At 34.2% G+C, this 22,440-nt stretch overlaps 1 protein-coding gene across 6 annotated transcripts in view; it reads left to right on the top strand.

Annotated features, from left to right (window-relative positions):
• The window catches only part of DENND1A (DENN domain containing 1A), a 701,497-nt gene that overhangs the window by 318,048 nt on the left and 361,009 nt on the right, over positions 1-22,440 (top strand). For all 6 annotated transcript variants that reach the window (XM_074293045.1, XM_074293044.1, XM_074293042.1 and 3 more), the window contains 2 exons: positions 6,648-6,717; positions 10,586-10,666. Coding sequence is in view for 4 of the 6 variants with exons in the window: in XM_074293044.1 (XP_074149145.1) it covers positions 6,648-6,717; positions 10,586-10,666 (151 nt within the window). In the remaining 2 variants the exon portion in view is untranslated. The remainder of the gene's footprint in view (positions 1-6,647; positions 6,718-10,585; positions 10,667-22,440) is intronic.

Genomic DNA, 22,440 nt, shown 5'->3' with positions numbered 1-22,440 from the left:
TTCTTTGTGATGAGCTGGGCTAAATGATTTTTAAGGACAATTTTAGTTCCAAAAGTACATATTTAGTTCTTCTCTACGACTCTCATTTTATACTCTATGTTCCAGCAAGGTATCTCCAGTTTTAACATTCAATTATTTAAGGTCTCTTCCTACCTCTGAAGGACTCTAGCAGTTCTGAGAGAGAGATAAATAGAGAGATTATATTCTAGCTTGAGGGATCAAGAAGAATAGCCAGTTCAAAGTAAAGTGTTGGAAGAGATCTAGTCTGCAAGAGCATTTTCTGACCGGGGAGGGATCCAGGAAGGTTTCTTGGAAGATGTGAGGCTGGAATAGACTTTAAAAGAGAAGTCATAATTCAGGAGTGGACAGTTGAGGTTCAGGAGATAAGAATGAATAATCAGAATGAGCCTGAAGCCAAAAAGGTACTAGTATGACCTGTAGAGTAAGGGAACATTGTTGGGATGTAAAGAGGAACCTTGAATGCTAAAGAGTTTGAACTTAACCAACAGTCCTTTTAGACAGCAAGGAAGTAGAAACATAAATAAGTATTTGTTTCACTTCCCTAAATGGGGAAGCCCTGTTTACTAGATGATGACAGACACACTTTCAGTGGAGTTGGGGTTTCAATATCCTCACCTGTGACAGAGGAAACCCCCTACCGCACTGACCAGTCTGGTTTAATGAAGCTGCTGTACAGGAAGCTCTTTTAGCTCTGAAGCAAGATAAAATTCAGCTGTGAACCCTGGCCTCCCAGCAAGAGAAAACAGAAGTTCTTTGAGGGGGACACAGCCACACTGCCCTCACCAGATAGCCATCAGTCAATGCATGAGGGGAAGTATGAGGAACTTTTATAGCAAGGTCAGACAACTGGTAAATTCAAATGCCCTGAAAGGAAAAAAAAAAACAAAACAACCAACTATTGGCTAGTTCCTTAAGAAATTAATAAATCTTTCCCTTGCCTTTTGGTTCTAAATTTCATAGAGAAAGGAATTGATTTGGTTAGATCAGATAGAAAGTGTGTTTTCTAAGGATTATAGCAAATGGAAAATTGAACTTCAGAGGTAGGAAGAGACCTTAAATCATTGAATGTTAAAACTGGAGATATACCTTGCTGGAACATAGAGTATAAAATGAGAATCCTAGAGAAGAACTAAATACATACTTTTGGAGCTAAAATTGTCCTTAAAAATCATTTAGCCCAGCTCATCACAAAGAAGAAGAAATTGAGGTCCAGAGAGAGAAAGTGATTTTAGTGTTCATATTTAAGATTGAGACATAATATTGAAAGAGAATCTAACTACTTTCCACATTATTTCATGTATCATCCCCAAAATGCTTCAAGGGTTTTTCATCATTCCACAATTATTGTTATTAGTTGTAGGTAACATTTTTGTTATAATGATATTTTTTCCTAACAACCCTAAAAGGTAGTCTGTAAATTTTTCTCTCCTTTATGCAGATGAAGAAATTGAAAGTTATTTGAGAACTATAAACTTATTTAGGGTCACTTAACTAACAATTGCTAGACCTGGGATTTGAACCTAATCTTTTTGACATGCAGCAATATACTACTGCATTGTTGATACTTTCTTTTTCAAGAAAGTACATGTGCCATTCTTTTGGTTTGCTATTTTAAGTACCTTTTGGGGGTTGGGATCTTTTTCCTGGTACCTTTCCTTTGGTTTTGTTTACAAAGACTTCTCTAATCTTTATGGGTAGTCTCCTTTGGAGAGGCTTTTTCCAGAAGACCATAATAGCTTTTTAACTCTGCTAAGGTTTGTTTAGGAGAAAGGGAATGGTGAAATTTATCTGCCTCCTAATCCCTCTTGAATGTTTACATTGCCTTGCTGAACTAAATGATCTTTAAAGTGGCAGCCATCATAATAATCAATGCTCAACTGACAGAGTTGATTGAAACCTATTACAGTAAGAGATAATACTGTCATATAAGTAGAAAGTTAAGTTGCTTATCAGTCAATTTTGATAAGCTACTTAAATTTTATAGTAGCATGTTTCAGTGTCAAACAAATGTTAATAATAGAGGGCTGTTCACTTTCTCTGTCATGGATATTTCATCTCACATCATTTATTATCCCAAGTTGTATAGTTTTGTTAGCATAGGGGCCCTGCTTTCCTTAGAGGTGACAGGGTGCAGTCTTATTGTGTCCAGTTTTGGATAACAAAATTTAGAGGAATACTGACAAATGAAGGTTGTTAGAAAAGGTGAATGAAGATAGAGGTGGTGATGGGAATAAATCTTGTCATTGAAGAATGGTTGAAGGAAATATGGGCTGTTTACTGAAAAAGATAGTAATAATAATAATTAAAGTTATCTAGATTTTAAGGTTTACAGAACATTACTCATAATAATTCAATGAATATTATTGTCCTTGTTTATGGATGAAGAAACCAAGGCCCTACCAAGAGGAGATCACATGACATTCTTTGGATTTTAGAGAGCTGACAGTAGAACTAGAACAGGAATTCCATCCTGCTGACTCATGGACAATGCTTTTTTCATTTGTATCCCAACAAAAAAGTAAAGACTTAGATTGTTTAGGATCCCAAGCTTCAACCCAAGAATACTGAAAATTCTGTCAAGAGAAGAAGGTAAAAGTTTTATTTTGTATCACCCCAGAAGACTTAATCTATTAGCAGTGGGTAAAGCATGGCTTTGTCAAGAACTGATCTTGTCAGATTAATATTTTCTTTTTTTTTTTTTTTTTTTTCTTTTTCTTTTTCTTTGACAGAACTACTATTTTGGTATATCAGGGGGATACTTCAGATACAATTTAATTAGATTTTAGCAAAGCATCTGAAAAAAGTTCTAATGCTATTTTGGGGGGGGAAATGGAGAAATTTGAGTTAAATGATAATACAATTAAGTGCATTCTGAACTGGCAGAGTGGCCTGATCTAAAAATCTAGTCATTAATTAATGGTTCAATATCAACTTGGAAGGGGTCAGAGATTATCTTTTCATTCTATACTCTCACTTGGAGAGCTCCCATTTGTTCATTTATCATGTCTATGTACATGGTTGTCAGCTTTCTATATTTAGAACTATTTTTCCTGCTGAACCATACAATCCCACAGTTACAAACTGCCTCTTAAAGATACTATCTGGATGTCAGGTGGGCACCTCATTCTCACCATATCCAAAACAAAACTCATTAATTTCTCCTAAATTCACTTCCATACTCTCCTATTATTACTATACAGGAGACCATTGAGATAGTCCCAGTCTCCTGGTTCTGCAAAGTTTAGTATTGTCTACTTCCTCTCAATCTCCTCACAATTTCTCTTATGACATTTTCCCCTTTGAGAGTACCTTCCATCTTTCTCTCTGTTCATATAGCCCAGTTCCTAATTCACACCGTCATTACTTGTCAATTGCACTATTGCAGTAGTTTTTTAATTGATTTCTTTGCCTCAGCTCTCTTCCCACTTTAAGCTATCCCCTCCCACCTCAGGTCCTAATTCATTTTTCTTACATGTGAGGTCTGAGAATGTTGGCCCCAGTACTCTACACAATAAATTCCCATAGCTCTTTGATCCTGAAAGATTAACTATGATGCTTCATCTCCAGTCTTCATGCACTGGTTATGTCCCATTCTTAGAAAGCTCTGACTCTTCCCCATGTCTGTTCCTCACTTTCCACATTTCCTTCAAGCTCAGCTCAAATTTCATCCTCATCAAGAAACTTTCTAATTCTCAATTGCTACTGTATTCCCCTCACCTACTCTGTATGTCCTTGTTGTCTCCCCCATTAGAAAGTAATCACCTTGAAAGCTGGGACTCTGGTTTTGCCTTTCTTTGTCTTCTCAGCACCAATAAATTTAATAAATGTTTGCTGACTCTGATTGACCCCTATGTTTGTTGTTTTACTATTTTTATCTGTAACTGGAATTGAGTGAATAGATAGTTTATCACTATGCTAATGAAATATACACCTAGCAGGGTTATGTTTAGCCTGTTGGATGACAGAGTCAGGATTTAGATCCCAACAGGCTAGAACATTAAGTAGAACCTTTGAAAGGTAATATTTAATAAGGATACCCATACAATTATAACTTGGGCATCAAAGAATCAACTTCACAAATGCAATTTGAAAAAGATCCAGGGAGTTTAATAGACACATTTAGTATTTACAAGGTGGGAGTTGAAAGTGATCTTATAGATAAATAATAAACTGGAAAACTTTTTAAAGCTACTATGCTAAATGATAGATGGAAACATACAAGATATACACAAAGTATTAATAATAACTTGCACTTATATAGCACTTTAAGGTTTGCAATGTATTTTTCAAAGGTTATCACATTTTATTCTCAAAGAAACCATGGGGAGGTAATTGCTGTCATTCCTTACTCTCCCACTAAGTAATTTTCCTGTGTTTGCAGAGCTCTAGTAAGTGTTTGAGACAGACCTTGAACTCACTTCTTTCTAACTCCAACTCTAGAAATCTAGGAAATCTGTTGTGCCATCTAGCAGGGTAAATGGGAGATAATAACAGAGAAGAACTTGCAGAAGGCAGGATTTTAGCTGAGACTTGAAGAAAGTAAAATAGGGAAGGAGAAACTTAAGGTTTGGAGAATAACCAGTGTGATGATGTGGAAACCAAGGGTGGAGTGTCATATGTGAAGACCAGGCCCATGTAGCTGAATCATAAAGGACATATATGGAAATAAGGTGTAAAAATACCAGAAAGGAAGGAAGGGAATAGGTTATGAAGAGCCTTTAATGTTAAACATAGGATTTTGTATTTATCTTAAAGATGGTACAGAGACATATGATTTTATTGAACAAGGAGAAGACATTGTCAGGGCTCCACTTTTTATTTTTTAAATTTTAGTTATTTATTTTTTTCCTTGAGGCAATTGGGGTTAAGTGACTTGCCCAAGGTCATACAGCCAGGAAATGTTAAGTGTCTGAGACAGGACTTGAACTCAGCTCCTCCTGACTTCAGGTCTGGTGCTCTATCTACTGCACTACCCAGGTGCCCCCTAGGGCTCCACTTTTTAAAAAGACCATTTTGGAAGTTATATGAAGGATGAATTGGAATTAGGAGAGATGAGGTAGAGAAGCCAACTTATCCCATTGTTAGGTCTATTTCACTGTTAAAATCATGTGGAATGAAGTGATGGGGGCGTGAATTAGGGAGATTATTAATAGAGAGAAGGGGACATATTCAGGAGATATTATAAAGGCAGAAAGGACAAAATTTGGTTGTAGATTGGATATGAGATGAATAAAAAGGAAGAGTCAAGGATGACAATAAGGTTAATTTGACCATAGTGGAGGGGTAGAACCAAGGTGGCAGAGAACAGACAGGATATTGCCAGAGCTCTCCCTAGCTTTAGAATCAGTGCTAGAGCAAGCCTTTGAATGGATTTTGGGGTGACAGAACACACAAATATTCAGAGAATAATAATTTTCCAGCTTAAGATCCCAATTTAGCCAACATTTCCCATTTTTTTCTTGTCTCAATCAATTCTGATGGTCCTTATTTCTAATAGGCTTCACCTAAAATAGTCATTGGAAGCACTCTAGTTAGTAGCTTTTTCAGCTTTGAGATTCTCTCCGTTTAAATTAATCACCTAATTCAGATCCTGGTAGCTTCTATAACCTGACTCACAGTTTTCCTTTCTAGAAGAAGCCTATTCTTGCCTGTATTCTAGAGGTAAACACTGATGTTGATGTTCTCTTCACTCCAACCTTCTTCTGACTAGCTATTTGACCACCTTACCAGTTTGTGGATTGAGACCTCAGGATACCATTATTGCTACTTCTATAGCTGCTAATTCAGTGACTCCCAATCCCCTTTCCTGGCTTGCTGGGACTCCTCCCTCCCTCTTGTGTGACAAACCCTTCTTGTTAACCTTCCAAGTTGTTTTTGGTGTTTCTAGGCTGAGGGATCTTGAAACTTCCAAAACTGCCACTGCTTCAGAGATCCCAAGATCCACTCCTAGTTTGCTTTGGCCAGAGCTGTGCTGGTGCTTTAGTGCTCTCCCCTCCTGTTGCAACAGACTTTTCTTGCTCACCTTTTAAGTTGTAATTAGCTGGAAAATTATTTCACTCCATCTTTTTGTAGGATCTGACATGCTAAAATTTGTTTAGACTTATTATTTCAGGATATTTGAAAGGGTTTGAGGAGAGCTTGGCAAGTCTCTACCATCTTGGCTTTGTCTTCTTGAAGAATGTTTACTATGGCACAAAGAGGCTACTGACTCCAGTAGTGTAGCCCCCAGGACTTTGATCATGAAATTATCAGTCCCTGAAGTATTAAGTAAAAATTAAGCAAGTATGAAGTAAGGGGTGGTTAACATTTCAACCATCCCTTTATAATATAGTCTATGAAATGGGGGATTTTTTTTTTTTTTTTTTTTTTTTAAGGACATAGAAATAGTACCATAGACTGTTAGCTTAGTGAAGGCAGTTATAGCAGGTCTAATTTAAATTAAATTAAATTATTAAATTTTTATATTTTCTCTTTTGCATCTATTGTTACATTCTTTATTGGACAGGTGCTTTTAAATGTTCATTAAAGGAACAGGGGGGCAGGACCCTGAATTGTACTAGACTTGATATAGATCTTGGATTTTGGTGTTTCAACTTACATGCAGTGTTTTTCTTTTTCTTTCCCAGCTATCTTCCCTGGTTTGAAGTTTTTTATAAACTACTCAACATCTTGGCGGATTATACAGCAAAAGGACAGGTATTTATCATACTTTTAAAAAAAATCTTTATAAAGACTCTTCTTGTTTTCTAGTGTCTAGTAGCTTAATCCCTTATTAGTGTGACTACTTAATGCATGTTTATTAAATCCTCTGGAGCCTGTCTCACTTGAATCTTGGGGAGTCTGGCCTTTTCATATTTCACATGGCTAGGAAATACAGATACCAGTGAGATCTTTTCCTCTAAGTCCTGCAGTTATTGCTTATTATTTTTTTGGTTTTCCAAAAACCCCTTCTCACCTCCAAATGAGACTAAGAGCAAGAAATTACCATACACAAAGGATGATTCATTTGTCTTGGGTATTTGAGATTACTAATGTGTTTTAATCAAATTTTGTTTCTTACTTACACCATATTTTATATTTTTTAGAGTTTAGTTCAACAAGTATTCATTAAGTAACTACTGTGTAAATGGTGCAAGAAGTTAAAAAAATATATATATTTTTAAATTATAACAGGAATTTTAACCTGTATCTAGTTGTTAGTGATGAATATTATAGTTCGTAGCCACCTTTCTTTCCAATTTTATTTGTTTTCTGTTTGCTTCTGAAGATTGATATTATTTTAGATTTGGGAAATTTCCTAAAACATAGAATAGTTGAGGTAGAGGGGACCTTAAAATATAAAATGTTATAATATAGACTCTCACAATTGAAAGACAGCTGAAAATGTATTTAGCCAAATCCTAGATTTTCCCCTTTTTACAATTGTGTTTGGCCTCTATCTTCACCACTGCTTCTTTTACTCCCATTATTATCCTTTGTTATTCTCTAACAAAGACATGATCTTTCTCCTCACCAATACCAGTATTTCTAAATGGACTCTTGATTCATTTCTCCTAACTTCTCCAGTATATTCTCTCCACTATTATCCTTACTCTTTCTTGAAGTTTTAGTCTCTTCTTATCTATTAGTTTCTTTCTTGGTACTTACAAAGAAAACCCTCGTTTAGGATTACCCTTACTTTTTACCTTTCCTCTCCTTTAAAACTTTTTTAATCTACCTGTACTCAATATTTCCTCTTCTTCTGTCATTAATACATTATTATTAGCCTTACTGCTGTACCCTAAGGATTATGGAATCTTTACATCTTACTGAAACAGAGACTGCCTATATCTTTAGTAACAAAATATGACTGCCTTAAAAAAGGGGAAGGTCTTCCTTTTTTGTTTGTATGCCCAGTGTAAACACTGGTGCTTTGCAACAATAAACAAAATTGTTTCATTCTTTCAGAGATTCATTCTCATTTTTATTTTCTTTGTAGTCCTCGACAATCTGACTTCTTACTTCATCATTTAACTGAAATTTCTTTCCCAAAATAATTACCAATTTCTTTATGTTTAAATTTTGTGGCCTTCAAGCATCTTGGGGGATGCACTGGATAGATCATTGGCTTTGGAGTCAGAAGGACATGAATTCAAATCCGATCTCAGATACTTACTATCTGTGTGACCTAGGCAAGTCACTTAACCCCATTTGTGTCCATGGCTGCCTCCAAAAAAAGTTTAATGGCCTTTCTCTTTCCTTTTCTTACTTGAATTTTCTTTAATACTTGACAATATTGACTAAGAGCTCTCTATTTTCATAGCATTGATTTTCCTTCTAGCTCTTTGATCAGTATTCATTTTCCTTTGCTAATTCATAATTCTTGACATTTCTTTTAACTATGCATCTATCCCCGACCTCTGTCCTGAGCCCTCTTCTGTTTGTGCTCTTTCTTGGTTACCTGATCAACTGTAATAGATTCAAATACAATCTCTACAAGATGGTTCCCAAGTCTATATATCTTGCTGTAGTCTCTATTTAAAACTCTAGTTCTGTATCAATGATTGCATAACAGACATTTTGAACTTCATGTTCCATAAACTGTATAAACTGAATAGATCTGAAACAGAACTTAATATCTTTCCCCAAAACTAGCCTTTTTTCAGAACTTCCCTTTCATTATCTAGTGTGTCACTGCTCTTGTCACCCAGGTTCTTAACCTTGGTATTATCTGGATGTCTGCACCTCATGAAACCTATAAATCCATTATATTTTTGTTTCTCTGTTTCCACAATATCTCACATACATCCTTTTCTTTCCATTCACACAGCAACAGCCTCACTTTAGGCCTTCATCATCTCTTCTCTGCATTATTTCAATAACTTCTTTGGTTGTTTTGCTTCAACCTTCTCCTGACTCCAGCCTATTCTTCACTCAGCTACCAAATTAATTTTCCTGAATTTCAAGTTTAATTATAGTTTTATTATTCAGTAAACTTTAGATTGTTGTTGGTTTTTTGTTTTGTTTTTTGTTTGTTCTAGAATCAAATGTAAACTCCTCTTTTTTGTATTTTAATCTTTTTAATATCTGTCCCCTTCATGGTTTTTTAGTCTTCTTACCCTGTAATCTTCTCTTTACACTCTTCAATCCAACTATACTAGCCTATTTATCTTCTGTCTCTTTGCACTGGGTGTCCCTCATGCCTGGAATTCATATCCTTCTCAACTCTGCATTTTAGAATTTCTGGTTCCTTCAAGACTCAGTTTAAGTAACTACCTTTTACATGAACCTTTCCTGGTACTCCTAGCTGCTAGATCACCCTCTCCCCAAACTTGTAATTATTTTGAACATATTTGTTATATAAATGTTTATATATACTGTTCCTCCATTAAAATGTAAGTTCCTTGAGGGCAGGGACTATTTCAATTTTGCCCTTTATCCCTAGTGCTTAGTACGTTGCCTGTTACACGGTTGGCTCTTAACAAATTATTGATTGATCTCTTTGTGTTCTAGTAACATCTTATCCTTCCTGTATTTACTATTATTTTTTAAAACATAGGTACAGAGTTTCCATTTGTCTCTTCTTAAATTTCAGTTTCTATATGCTGACAAACAAAGGCTAAATTGACTGTGTAGGATTGACGTTTGGATAGTTTGTGAGTAGGAAATATTTTTTATTTTGAAGCTTTTTAAAGGTTTAGTTTTTTCCTAGAATTCATATTACCTTGACATCCAATTGATAATGTTTAAATAATCTTAATAAATTAAAACATTCTGTAGTACCCCGTTATTAAACATTGTTTTAACTTGTAACTTCTTAGTCAATCATTAAATATTCTCATTCCTTTAAAAAAATTAATTGAGGATGATGATGGAGATCTTCATAATCTCCCAGGAAATCACATTTTTTTCATTTTAAAATTGCTATCATGGAGTCATGTCACTAGATTATTTTGAGATCTCGTGATATGTAATACAGGAAAAGCAATCAGCTGCATGTCTAATATAGAAATATTTTTGATATGAAATTTGTATAATGAGTATTATATTTCTTGCCTTCTCAAAGGATTGGAGAAGTGGTAGAGAAAAGGAGAGAATTTAGAACCAAAAATAAGAAAAAAAATTATAAAAATAATTTAAAAGAATTGTAACATGTTATGAATATTACCAGATATTTGTTGAAGAATTTCTTTGCTCATTGCAAATAAGATGTAAACAAAACTTAGCTGTAGCATGGTTTAGTTGAAAGGGCCTTGGATTTAAAGTCAAGATTCTTGAATTTGTACTTTGCATCTGCCCCTACAATGGGATGTCTTTGAATGGGAAAAATAAATGTTGCTAGCCAAAGAAAAATAAAGTCATTATAGGCTGCCCCCAGATATTACATAAGCTGAGTGGGGAAGAAGCAAAATAAGACATATATTTGAGCATTTTTGACATTTACCTAATTTTCTGCTGGCAATTCTGTCCACAGGCTGTGACTGTCCCGATCCAAAGTAGAGCCAGTAACCAGACCTTTTCCTTGCAGATTGCTTATTGATGACTGAATCTTCCTTTTGTTATCTAGAATTTTTCTTTTTTTCAGGAAAGTCAAAGGAATGAGCTCCTTGAAACACTTTACAAACTTCCCATCCCTGATCCAGGAGTGTCTGTTCATCTTAGTGTGGTAAGTGAGGCAGATTCCATGTAACTAAGAAGAATAGGTTTCATTACCTAATTTAAAAAAAAAAAAAAAAATTATTCGGAAATTATCCAGATAGAATTGTGGGTTTGGGTTTTTTTTTAAATGTTTTAATGTTTAATATGGATTTTTAAATGTTATTTTTATGCTTTGCTTTTAAAAAGCATAATTATTTTAGAGCTTAGGGAACTAAAGGTGCAGGGTGCCAGTGGTAGGGGAGGGTGAAGGGTAAGGATGTTAATGTCTTTTAATTCTCTGTCATTACAAAAATGACATATTAGATATATGTATCCAAAATTGATATTTTGGAAAGAATATGATCACAAGATTTGGTTTTCTAAGTCCTCTGATCCTGAGTTCCAAATTTATTAATCCCTAATTCAGTGCAGCAAATTTCTGTTAGTCACAGTATCTTAGAATTAAAGGGATCTCACAGGCCATTTAGTCCAATCTGTATTTGAAGCATGAATCTCCTTTACAACAAGCTGTAGAAGTAAACTAATCTTTGCTTGAAATCTTTATGTAGTTTGTATTGTGTAGTTGTTGGGGGAGGTATTGAGAATAAAGAAGAGGTGTGGATAGAGGAAGATTTAGGGACGTGTTTTGTCCTGTTCCCCTTTTGGGCACTCCCAGGTTTGACAGTTTTCCTTATATCAAGCCTAAATTTGAGTTCTTAGCAACCTTCCTTTATTTCCAATAGTTGTTCTCAATGAAATTAATCCCTCTTCCTAGGTGACAACCCTAATATCACAAAAGCATATGTCACAAATAGTCACAAAACTGAAAACTTCTTATCCCTAAGTTCACTGCTTTTCTGTGCCTAGTCTTTCTATTCTGGACATGCTCCCTTTCTTTTTTTGTCATCTTTGCCTTGAACCATCCATTCCAGAAACTTCCATTACTATAAAATGTTACTAATTGGTGACTTCCCAGGTGGGAATATCTCAGATTATAGGCTCTTGTGAATCCATTCTTTTCTATAAGATTTCTAGTTCATCATCTGTACTACTGGTCTAGGAACCAAGTGTTCCTATATCAAACTTGGAGGATTTGTAAGTTTCTCAAAGGATCAGGGATCCCTTTTCTCTTTCTGTCATTTCATAAAGATCATCTCATCTAAGGCCTTATCCTCTTTTGGTTAAAATGAGCCTGGGTCCTTGTCCCTTCCAAGAGTTATAACCTGGATGTATTCCTTTTATTTTTTTGTTCGGTGACTGTCATCCAGATGTTTCAATTTCCCTGAACCTCTATTTCCTTGATGTTCTCATTTTCCTGGATTTCTCAAGTTAGGTTTTCTGTTTTCTCTTATGTGAATTAAAATGTGTCTGTAATAATGATGTTTTGCTTTTAGCATTTGTAGTAGGTCTGCCTTTTTTGTGAAAACCTCTAAGTTTTCAAAACACTACTCTCCAAAGTACTTTGTTTCATAATAGGAAGCATATTTCAATTCTTTAAAAGATCTGCAATTTCATGAGTATGGACAATCTATTTGCTAATCCCAAGCCCTTTTCATCTTAATTGTAACTTTTATGCATTTGGGTTGAAAAAAAAATTCCTCAGGTGCCAACTTTTTAAAAATGAGCCTTTTTTTACTTGGTTAGTCTGTTCCTTCAAAGGCAGTCCATCACTGAGTCCATATTTGAAGTTGCTGCCTTAGTGTAACATCTACCAGAGGTTGCACTGAACTGGCCTAACAGTGGGAAGCCCAAAGTCAATCCCATGATAAAAATTTCCAAAAGAAAACTGCAGTAGGAGATATCTTTTCACACCATTAAAAATTCATGCCACTAAGTTTTGATTATTTTGTTTTTCTGCCTATTTGTTTTGTCATAGTCATTGTACATAGGGTTTTTCTATTTCTGCTGATTTCACTTTGAAGCAACTTATTTAAATCTTCCCATGTTTCTTTGTAATTCTAATCATAGTTTTTTCTAGTGTAGTAATATTCCATTATATTCATTTGCTATAATTTGTTAATTATTCCACTATCATTGAGTATATAATTTTATTCCAGTTATTTGCTTCAGCAAAAACTATAGCTATAATCATCTTGTGGGGGAGAGAGGGAGAGGTTTTCTTTACTGCCACTGACTTTCTTAGGGAATATAACCAGTAGTGGTTTCTGTTGCTCAAAGTGCATAGACATTTATTTTATTTTTAGTGTAATTACAAATTTCTTTCCAGAATGGTTGAAATAATTTTTTCTTTGTTTTGAAAGATGAAATTAACATCCAGCAAGTCAGTAAGCTACTATTAGCTCTATCTTTGGCATATTAGTCTGCCATAAAGCTCCATTGGATGTCTGGATAACTGAAGTCCATCTAAGCTATTATATTTTACTTAAATTTCAGGCTGTGGTCTGTTTCTCCAGTTTCTCATCTGCTTTGTTTTCTTCTATACAGGTGGTATGCTCTGATAACAAAATTGCTTCTGTTTTTCTCTCCATTAATTATCACCCAAATGTTCTTTACTATGCTTCCACCTTTTGCTTTCTGAATTTCCTCACATGAATTATATCTTTTTAATATTACTGCTACCTCACTCCCATTCTCCTATTCTGTGTCTTTTAATATGTTTACTCATGTTCTTTTTTACATAACTTTTATTTTTGTTGTTTAAATTAATATTTATTTTCTCTTTCTTTCCCATTCCTCACCCCCTAAAATTGAAAAAAGAAAAAAAAACAGACCTTTGTAGCAAATATGCACAGTCAGGCAAAACAAATTCTCATATTGACTGTGTTCAAAAATACCTTATTCTGAATCCTTTTCTAGGTAAATAGTATGGTTCATCATAAACCCTAAAATTGTGATTGGTCACTCCATTAAGCAGAACTTTACACTATTGTTATTGTACAAATTGTTCTTTTGGTTCTACTCATCATTTCTTAAATCATAATAATATTCCATTACACTTAGGTATAATAATTTTCCTCAACTTATGGACATAGCCTTTGTTTCTGATTCTTTTCTACAACAGAAAGTGCTATTGTAAACATTTTTGTTTGTATGCATAATTTTCCTCTTTCTTTGATTTCTTCTGTCCATAAGTTTAGCAAGGGTGTACTTGGATCCAAAGGTATTCATTTTAGTGAACTTGGGGGCATAATTTTAAAATAATTTGGGGAGTGGACAAATGAATGCCTGTTTTTCCCAAACTCCTCCCAATAGTTGTCAGTTTCCTTTTTTTATTATATTTATCAATCTGATTGTGGTTTACCTTCATATTTGCTTTAATTTACATTTTTCTATTAATGGTATAGAGCATGTTTTCACGTGGCTATTGATAATTTAGATTTCTTCTTGTGAGAGCCTCTTGTTTGCATCGTTGGACTATTTTCCTTGTTTGGAATGACTGAGCCATTTCTAGTCATGTTTTTTACTCTATCAAATTTCAATCATAGTAATTGAGTCAAAATTCGATTCTTGCATTAGGATAAGCTTACTCTGTGTGTAGCCTAAATTTTAGGCATTTGTTTGAACATTTGAGTTCATGAGTTTTTATCTTGGCTTCTTTTTCATCTTCCTTCATTTTATTTCTTCTCAATTGCATTTTTTTTGATAGATATACATAAACAATTCCCCCCCCCCCCTCCCATTGCCATTTTCATTTTCAAGATCTTTAGCTTGGATTTTTCAGTAACTAACACAATATGATTATAAGTCTTTCTTATGTGAGACCCATCCCATCCTAGGAGTCTGTCATACTTGTTTTTTACGCTGTAATCCAGAATTCAAATCACATTCTCAGAAACCATATTCTTAATCAATTATTCGTTTTGAAAATCACATTTCCTCTTCTGCTTTTCCTTGACTTTAGTGGATACCAGTGAAAGATATGATCATTTTGAGATGAGATAGGAAAAAAAGTTCCTACTTATTGGACCTGAGGTAGAATCCTATCCCAGCTACATATTTCCTTTGTGGACTTGTCTAAGTCACCTAACTTCTGAAGGCCTTGATTTTTTCATTTCTAAAATGAGAAAGTTCTAAGATCAGACTAAGAGAGATAGTCCCTGCCCTCAAGAAGGGAAAATAGTACCCTAAGGGAAGTTAGAAAGAAGAGTAGAGTAAGGGTGAGGCACCAGGAAGTATCTTGTTCCCTAGAGTTGAAACTAGACAGAACTGCAGATAGAAAGTCAAATTGGTTGAATAGCTAATTTGTATCTTCTTTACCCTGCAGTCCTCTAATTAGATGGAGAGGATTCTAAGAGAGGTTGTAACCAGCCTTGGATGAGGCTGCATGGTGAAGCCATTAGAAATAATGATCTTGTCTTAGGTGGGGCAACTGCTTCTTGAATTGAAACTTGACAGTTACTGATGCAAAGTAAAGAGAGATGAACATCTGAATTCTAATCTCTATAATGGAAGGCTTGCTTAATGACTGAAGGATGAGCATTGACTGATAAAAGTTGGACTAGAGGCATTCTACCTGTAGTAACATTTGTGAGCAAAGGCACTCAAAGTTTGCTTTAAAGTGGACAGAGTGTAGCTCCAATTGTCTCAGCCTCTAGCTTGTAATAGATTCTGTGTCTGAGTCTGGTGAATCTGCCTTTTTAGAAATCTCTACATCCTTGACATATACTTTCAGTGCATCTTTAGTTCCTGAAACCTTTTTTGGAAGACATGTTCACCAAGACCATTATCTTTCCCAGAAACAATGGTCCTATAGTCAGCAAAAAAAAAAATTTTATTTCTATTATTATTCTGGCTTATCTTTTATGTTTTACTGTGCTCTCATTTCAATTGATCCAAGTGATAGCTGTTGTAGTACTATACTAACTTGATAATTTTTATGACTTTGACCAAATCATCTCCCTTCTCTGTGACTCCATTTTCTGATAAATTGTAATCTGTAGATAGTTAGACCTGAAAACTTATAAAGATCTTCCTAGTCATGACTTCCTTAAAAAATTTCTACATTTTAGTTTTAGTTTTTTTTTTTAAAATCAAAACCTGTTTTTTCTCCCTCCCATCCACTCTCATAAAAAAAAAAAAAAGAAAGTAAAACCAAACTGTTGCAAAAAATACAAATAGTCAAGCAAAATTAATTCCCTCATCGGTCATTACCCAAGAATATATTTTCAGTTGTTTTCAGTCATGCCTGACTCTTTTTGACTCCATTTAAAGTTTTCTTTTCAAAGGGGAAGAAAAAAAGAGGTTTTTCTACATGTATTACATAAATATCTAGAAGTGAAATAAGATAAAAATGAAATAAAAGCTTTGCAGGAAAGATTTGGAAGCAAAAATGAATAATTTAGAATAAAATATGATAGAAATTACCAAACAAATGAACTGCTTGAAAATAGAAATCAGGGAATCTGTGAGACAGCAAGAAATATTAGAAAAAATTTTAAAACTTTAAAATTTATTTAAAAAAAGAACAAAACGTCTGATATCCAAGAGAAGATATTTTGAAAGCAGTTCAGGGAGAGATTTCATAATTGGACTGTGGTTTAAAATTTTTTTCCCCTTTATATCTCCCCTGCTTTTTACTCTCAGAGAGCCATCTGAAATAGCATAAATTTTTTTATAAAAGAAAAAAAGAGAAAAAAAATCAATAAAAGCCATCCACAAATTGAAAAAGTCTATAAATATGTGTATTATACACTTACTAGTGGAGTTCATACATCTGCAAAGATTTGGAGTGTGTGTGTCTCTTTTGGGGATGGTGCTTATTCTTTGTAATATTTTTTTTTATTGCTTTGTGGCTGTATTATTTTAATAATTGTGTACATTGTTTTCTTGCTTCTGTTTGTTTCTTGGCATTAAATTGTATCGACTTTTTAATGCTTTTTTGTATTCATAATTTCTTATAGAACAATTATATTCTATTATATTCATGTACCACAATTTGTTTAGATGTTCTTCCCTTGATAGATATCTAATTTGTCATATTTTGCTATTATAATAAGTATTTTTGCATATGTGGGGAATTTCTTATTAGTGATGCTCATTGGGGCATAATAAGCCTGGTATTGGAACATCTGGATCAAAGATAAAGGCATTTTTACCAACATAATTCCAAATAGCTTTCCAAAATGGTTGTACTGATTCGCACTTCTGCCATCAATGAATCCATGTTTCTTCAGCTTTGTTGAATCCCATATTTTGTCAGGTTTGCCAATTTTCAAGGTGCAGAATGAAACTTCTGGACTTTTTATTTGTATTTCTTGGATTATTAATGATCTACATCAGGAGTGTCAAACTCAATGAAACAGGGTTGAAAAAGTGGATCACTAATTATATATGACTTCTTTGCAGACTACAATGACTGAATGTAATGTTATCAATGTTTTATTTTATTTTTATTCATTTTGTAAAATATTTTCCACATACATTTTAATCTGATTCTTTTATGCTGGAGTGTTGTGGGTACTTAATATTTACATATTACCTTTTCTTATTTATAGAATTTTTTCAGATGGTTATTATTTGTTCATAACTTTTTTTTTTTTAAGTGTTGATATCCTTTGACCATTTGTCTTATGGAGAATCTTGTTGGTTTTCTTAAAAACAGTTCTATTCACATGTAACCAAAATACTTAAATACTGGACTTCCTCAATTTTATAATATGTTGATTATGTTAGCCTTTCCCTGTAAGTTAACCTTTCCCAAATTTAAAATACTTGTGTTTATTAGTTTTATTAGAGATTATCATATCTATAAAGGAATGTTTGGAATTGAGCAGCATATCTTCTGTAGATTAGAGTAGAATGGTCACCAAACATGTCATATTCATTTTACTAGGATACATTTTACAGGATACTAGGATAAAAACTTCCTCGATAGAGCAACCTTGTGTCTTTTTTAATCTTTATCAACTTGGTGCATATAAGATAAAACCTCAGGCTTATTTTGATTATTTAAATTTTTCTTAGTAATATTTTGTATTATTCTTGCAACATGTTATTGATAGTTTATAATTCTTCCTTTGACAACTGTTAAATATATTTTGCTCACTTATTTGAGAATAACTTTTTATCTGTTAGTTATCTAAAAAATTTGGATAACAAATCCTTACCAAAGAATTTCATATGATTTCTTTACTTTCCACTTTTCTTCTTATCCTAGAAACATTTGTTTTAGGTATGTGCAAATCTGTTTTAATTTTCTTATCATTAAAATTATCTAAGTTTTATAATTCCTTCCAATTTTCTGATGAAGTCTTCAATCGCTATATATAACTGTGAAAAGTATTATCAGCTTTTCTAATAATTTTTTTATTCTTTGGTCTTTAATATCCAAGTAATAGATGCATTTTGAATTTATTTAGGAATATGGTATAAAAAGTTGGTCTAAGCCTAATTTCTGTTAGACTGCTTCTAGTTTCCTTAGAGTTTCTTATAAAATATGACATTTTTTTCTAGATAATTTTTGCTTTTCTTTTGTCAACAAGTGATTAAATTTTCATCGTTTCTGACTTTGTGAAGACCAAGTTAGCCCCTTGGATACCTTAGAAGGAGCTGGAGTCAGGATAAGCAAAAGTCCTTGGTCTTTATTCTTGATCTTTAGGAGTAGAAGTGAAGGAAATGGACACAGGATCTCTGTGACCTTCTTCTTCCTTGTCTAAGTGAGTCTGGCTTGTCTTACTCTACCCCCTAATCCTTCTCACAATTCTCTGCATACACCAAAAAATTGAACCAGGACAGGATAATGGGAAAGGCCATTTTCTAAGCATATGCTAATAGAGTATTGTCCAGTTGGTAATTAGCCTTAAGTGCTTGGTTGTCTGACCCCAGTGCATCAATTCAGAGTTTTAGCCCTTTACATCTTCCACTTTCTTTTGTTTTAGAACACAGGTGGTCAGACCATCCCTGACTTCTCAGGGAAGTGAGAACCGCAAAAAAGAAGTGATCACACCTTCCCTGACTTCTCAGGAAGGGAGGTGAAAACACTGAAAAGGAGGTGATTATGCCCTCCCTGACATCTGAGGAAGGGAAATGAGAAGCACCAAAGAGAAGTGAGGAGTGCTAGCGGGTTTCTGGGCTGAAGGGTCTTATTTGAAACAGATATGCACAAACCCATCAGCATGGGGGGTATTCCACAAGCACATAGCAATAACTACAGGTTATTAGTGATGACTCTCCCCACAGCCAGTGCAGGCTCAGTGTGGTGTAACAAACATGAATTGTACATGCAAGTAGTATAACAAGAAATATAAATCAATATGATGTTGTAAAAGATTTCCAGAAGTCCTAGAAAGAGGGTATGTAAACTACAGTCACACATATGCCTTCTTCAGCAGCCAAGAGATAGTCCGAAACCAATCTATTGTCTATTGCTTCACGTGTCAGGGAATCCAGTGATCCTTACAAGTTTTTGAAGTCCTGCAACAGTCTTTTTATGTATTGGGAATCCAGTGATTCCTGCAGATTTTGAAGTTCTGCAACAATCTTATCATTTCTCAGAAAATCCAATGATTTCCTGAGGGTTTTCAAGTCCTACAACAGTCTTACGTTGCAGAGAATCCAATGATTCCTGAGGATTTTTCAAGTCCTACAATTTTTGTTGTCCATGAATCAAATGCTATAACTGACAGGCTCTTTCAGTGGTGGGCACAGTCAGCAATGGAATCACCCAATGTTTCTGGGGTCTTCTCCTTAGTTTCAAGGATCTGCTCCATCTCTCTCTGATGGACAAGGCGAATACAGCTCGTTGGCACCCATCTGATTCCTTCTTCATCTGTGGAGATACAAGCAAACCCTCTCCCAAGCAATTAACCTATCTGGTCCTTCCATTCACCATTTTCTGGGTCTCTCCACATCACCTGGTGATTATCTAAAGATAGTGGAGCTGCTCTCACTGTACACTGTCCTTCTGGTGGGTTATAAAACCTGTCTGCCAGAGCCAGTGCATCTTTGTCAAAAATCAACAGGTAAATAAAGAGCTAGATTTAGAAATTCTCTAGGGTTACCTGTGGCTTCCCCTTTCTTTTGTTTTTGGAGGAGCATCTTAATGTCTGTTTCTCCTCTCTACTCTTGCCTGTCCTTGAGGTTTAAAAGGTGTGCCAGTGGTGTGTAAAATGCTATACTGTGCATAAAAGTGCACAAATGCAAAATGATTAGAAGGACCTATTTATTGTCTGTTTTTATTACTTGTGGCACACCAATAATTGCAAATGCTTGTAAAAGAATTCAGTGACCACTTGGGCTGTCTCTTTTGCTGCTAGTATTGCAAAAGTGAATCCTGAAAAAGTGTCTGCCACAACATGGATAAAAGACAGACGATCAAAAGATTTATAATGGGTCACATCCATTTGCCAAATTTCATTGGGTCTCAAACCATAAGGGTTCTTCTCTGGAGGGAGTATAGGAGTGTGGAAAGGAATGCAAGCTGTACAGGCTTTTACTATGCTCCTAGCTTCCTCTCTTTTTATTCTAAATTGTAAATGTAAAGCTCAAGCAGCTTGATGATATTTAAAATGAGATTCTTGGGCTTCCTGAAATAAAGGAGTATTGGCCAACATGTTTGGAAGGCTATCTGCCTTTAAATTTCCATAAAAAATAAGACCTGGAAGTCCACTATGAGAGTAGACATGCAAGATATAAATCTTACATAGATGCTTTCTCACTTGCTTTTGAAGTTCCTTAAAGAGCTGATATATATTAGAGGCGACAAATTTTATTTGGGCTGTGGCAATTCTTTGTATCACACCTACTGAATAGGCCAAATCAGATATTATATTTATATCTCCTGGATAATAAGTAAGAGTTAGAATGATTTCATACAATTCATTGACTGAAAAGGAGTTCTGACTATTCTCTTTATAGTTAAGTCACGAGAATATACAGCACAAATGTTATGTTTGGATGCATCTGTAAAGATAGTTGGTCCTTTAAGAGGAACTTTAGAAACCTTTTCTTCAAGAATCCATTGCTAATTATGTAATAGTCTGGTTATCTGTAATGGAAACCTGTGTGTAAAATTTGGAGCCATGGCTAATAAAATTTGCCATTTGGGGATTGTTTCACAGTATACATTAATTTGTGCATTAGTATTAAAAAATGTATATTTTTCAGGATTTTCAGGTACTTAATGTCCTTTAATAAAATTCTAGCCACAAGCACTGGGTAAAGAGTAAGGCTTTGTTCTGGTTGTGCTGGGAAGTTCTCCACTCTGTCACACTGTCTCCTTGATGAAGGTCTACTGTGGGTGCCTGATTGATATTGATGGGGGCATGTCAATAATCTTCTCCATAGGTGGAGTTGAAGCTTCCTTGTGATCTCCTGTAGATCTCCTTGGGGTGGGGGTGAGGGAGTGGGGGAGAATCTTTTCCTAATATCTGCCCCATTTCATCTAGAAAAGGTTACTAGATTAGCCCTTAACAAAGTAAGTTCCCTGTTTGTCTATTAAAATATTCACCCTATTTTCTGGTCACTAGGGACTTCAATGAAATTAGGGTCCTTGGTCCACAAATTGGCACCAAATGTGAAGACCAAGTTAGCACCCTGGATACCTTAGAATCAGCCATAATCAGGATAAGCAAAAGTCCTTGGTTTTTGTTCTTGGTCTTTAGGGGTAGAAGTGAAGGGAATGGACACAGGATTTCTTCGACCTTCTTCTTCCTTGTCTAAATGAGTCTGGTTTGTCTTACTCCGTCCCCTAATCCTTCTCACAATTCTCTGTATAAACCAAAAGATTGAACCAGGACAGAATAATGGGAAGGGCCATATTCCTAGCATCTGCTAATAGAGTATTGTCCAATTGGTAATTAGCCTTAACTCTTCAGTTGTCAGATCTCAGTGCATCAACTCAGAGTTTCAGCCCTTTACATGACTTCTAGTATATTTCAATAACTACTTTTCTGATTTTTAAAATCAAATGTTTTTGGTGATTGATTAAGGAGTTCGAGTTTGATTCTCCTTTAATTTCTACCTCTTTTTATTTTCTTCCTTTATATTCTAGAGCTTTTATTTCTTTGAGTATGTGTGGTTATTTTATCAGTGCTGTAAAATATTCTTTTGTTAATTTGATTTAGTATAATATCAGATTTTAAAATTTAATTGGATAATGGATAATATTATGATTTTTCTCTATTTAACTAAGTTCATTATTCTTAAGGATGTTTTATAATTGAATCTATGTAAGTATTAGGTAAATTTTTAAACAATTGATCCTTACCTTCCTATTATTGTCCTTTGGGTTTCCTTTTTTTTATATATACTATTGATAATTTTTTGGATTTATTTTTTAGTCTTTTTTGAAGCTATTTATTTTCTCACTTAAATTTCCTTAATGAATCTCTAGGATTTTCCAGTTTAATTATCATAGCATTAATAAGTAGGGATAGTTTAGTCATCTCTTTTCCTATTTTTACACTTTTAATTTTTTTTCTCTCGTTCTTTTGCTATTGCTGCTGACATTTCTAAAACTGTATCAAAAATAATGAGCATCTTTGTTTTGCTATTATAAACATTGGGAAATCTTGTAGGGTTAAAAAATCCCTCTCTGGTCCTCTAGTTTGTAGATATTTTAGTATAAATTAGTGTTTTGTTTTGTCAAAAATTTTTTCTTTTTTCTTTGAAATAATTTTAATATTTTTTTCATCAATTGTATTGTTTTTTCTAATCTTGAGTTACCTTGCAACCTATTATAAGCCCAACTAAGCCAAAATGTATTCTTGAGTAAATTGTTATAGTTGATATTATAATTTTTTAAATTGATATTCATTAATGATATCGACTTGTATTTCAGATTTAAGATTCAAGAAAAACATTAAAAAAGTTAACACGAAAAAGAATTCATAAGGGTTTCAT

Source organism: Sminthopsis crassicaudata, chromosome 2 (genome assembly GCF_048593235.1).
Source record: "Sminthopsis crassicaudata isolate SCR6 chromosome 2, ASM4859323v1, whole genome shotgun sequence".
NCBI classification, from domain to species: Eukaryota; Metazoa; Chordata; class Mammalia; order Dasyuromorphia; family Dasyuridae; genus Sminthopsis; species Sminthopsis crassicaudata.
This window is presented reverse-complemented; position numbering and strand designations above follow the sequence as displayed.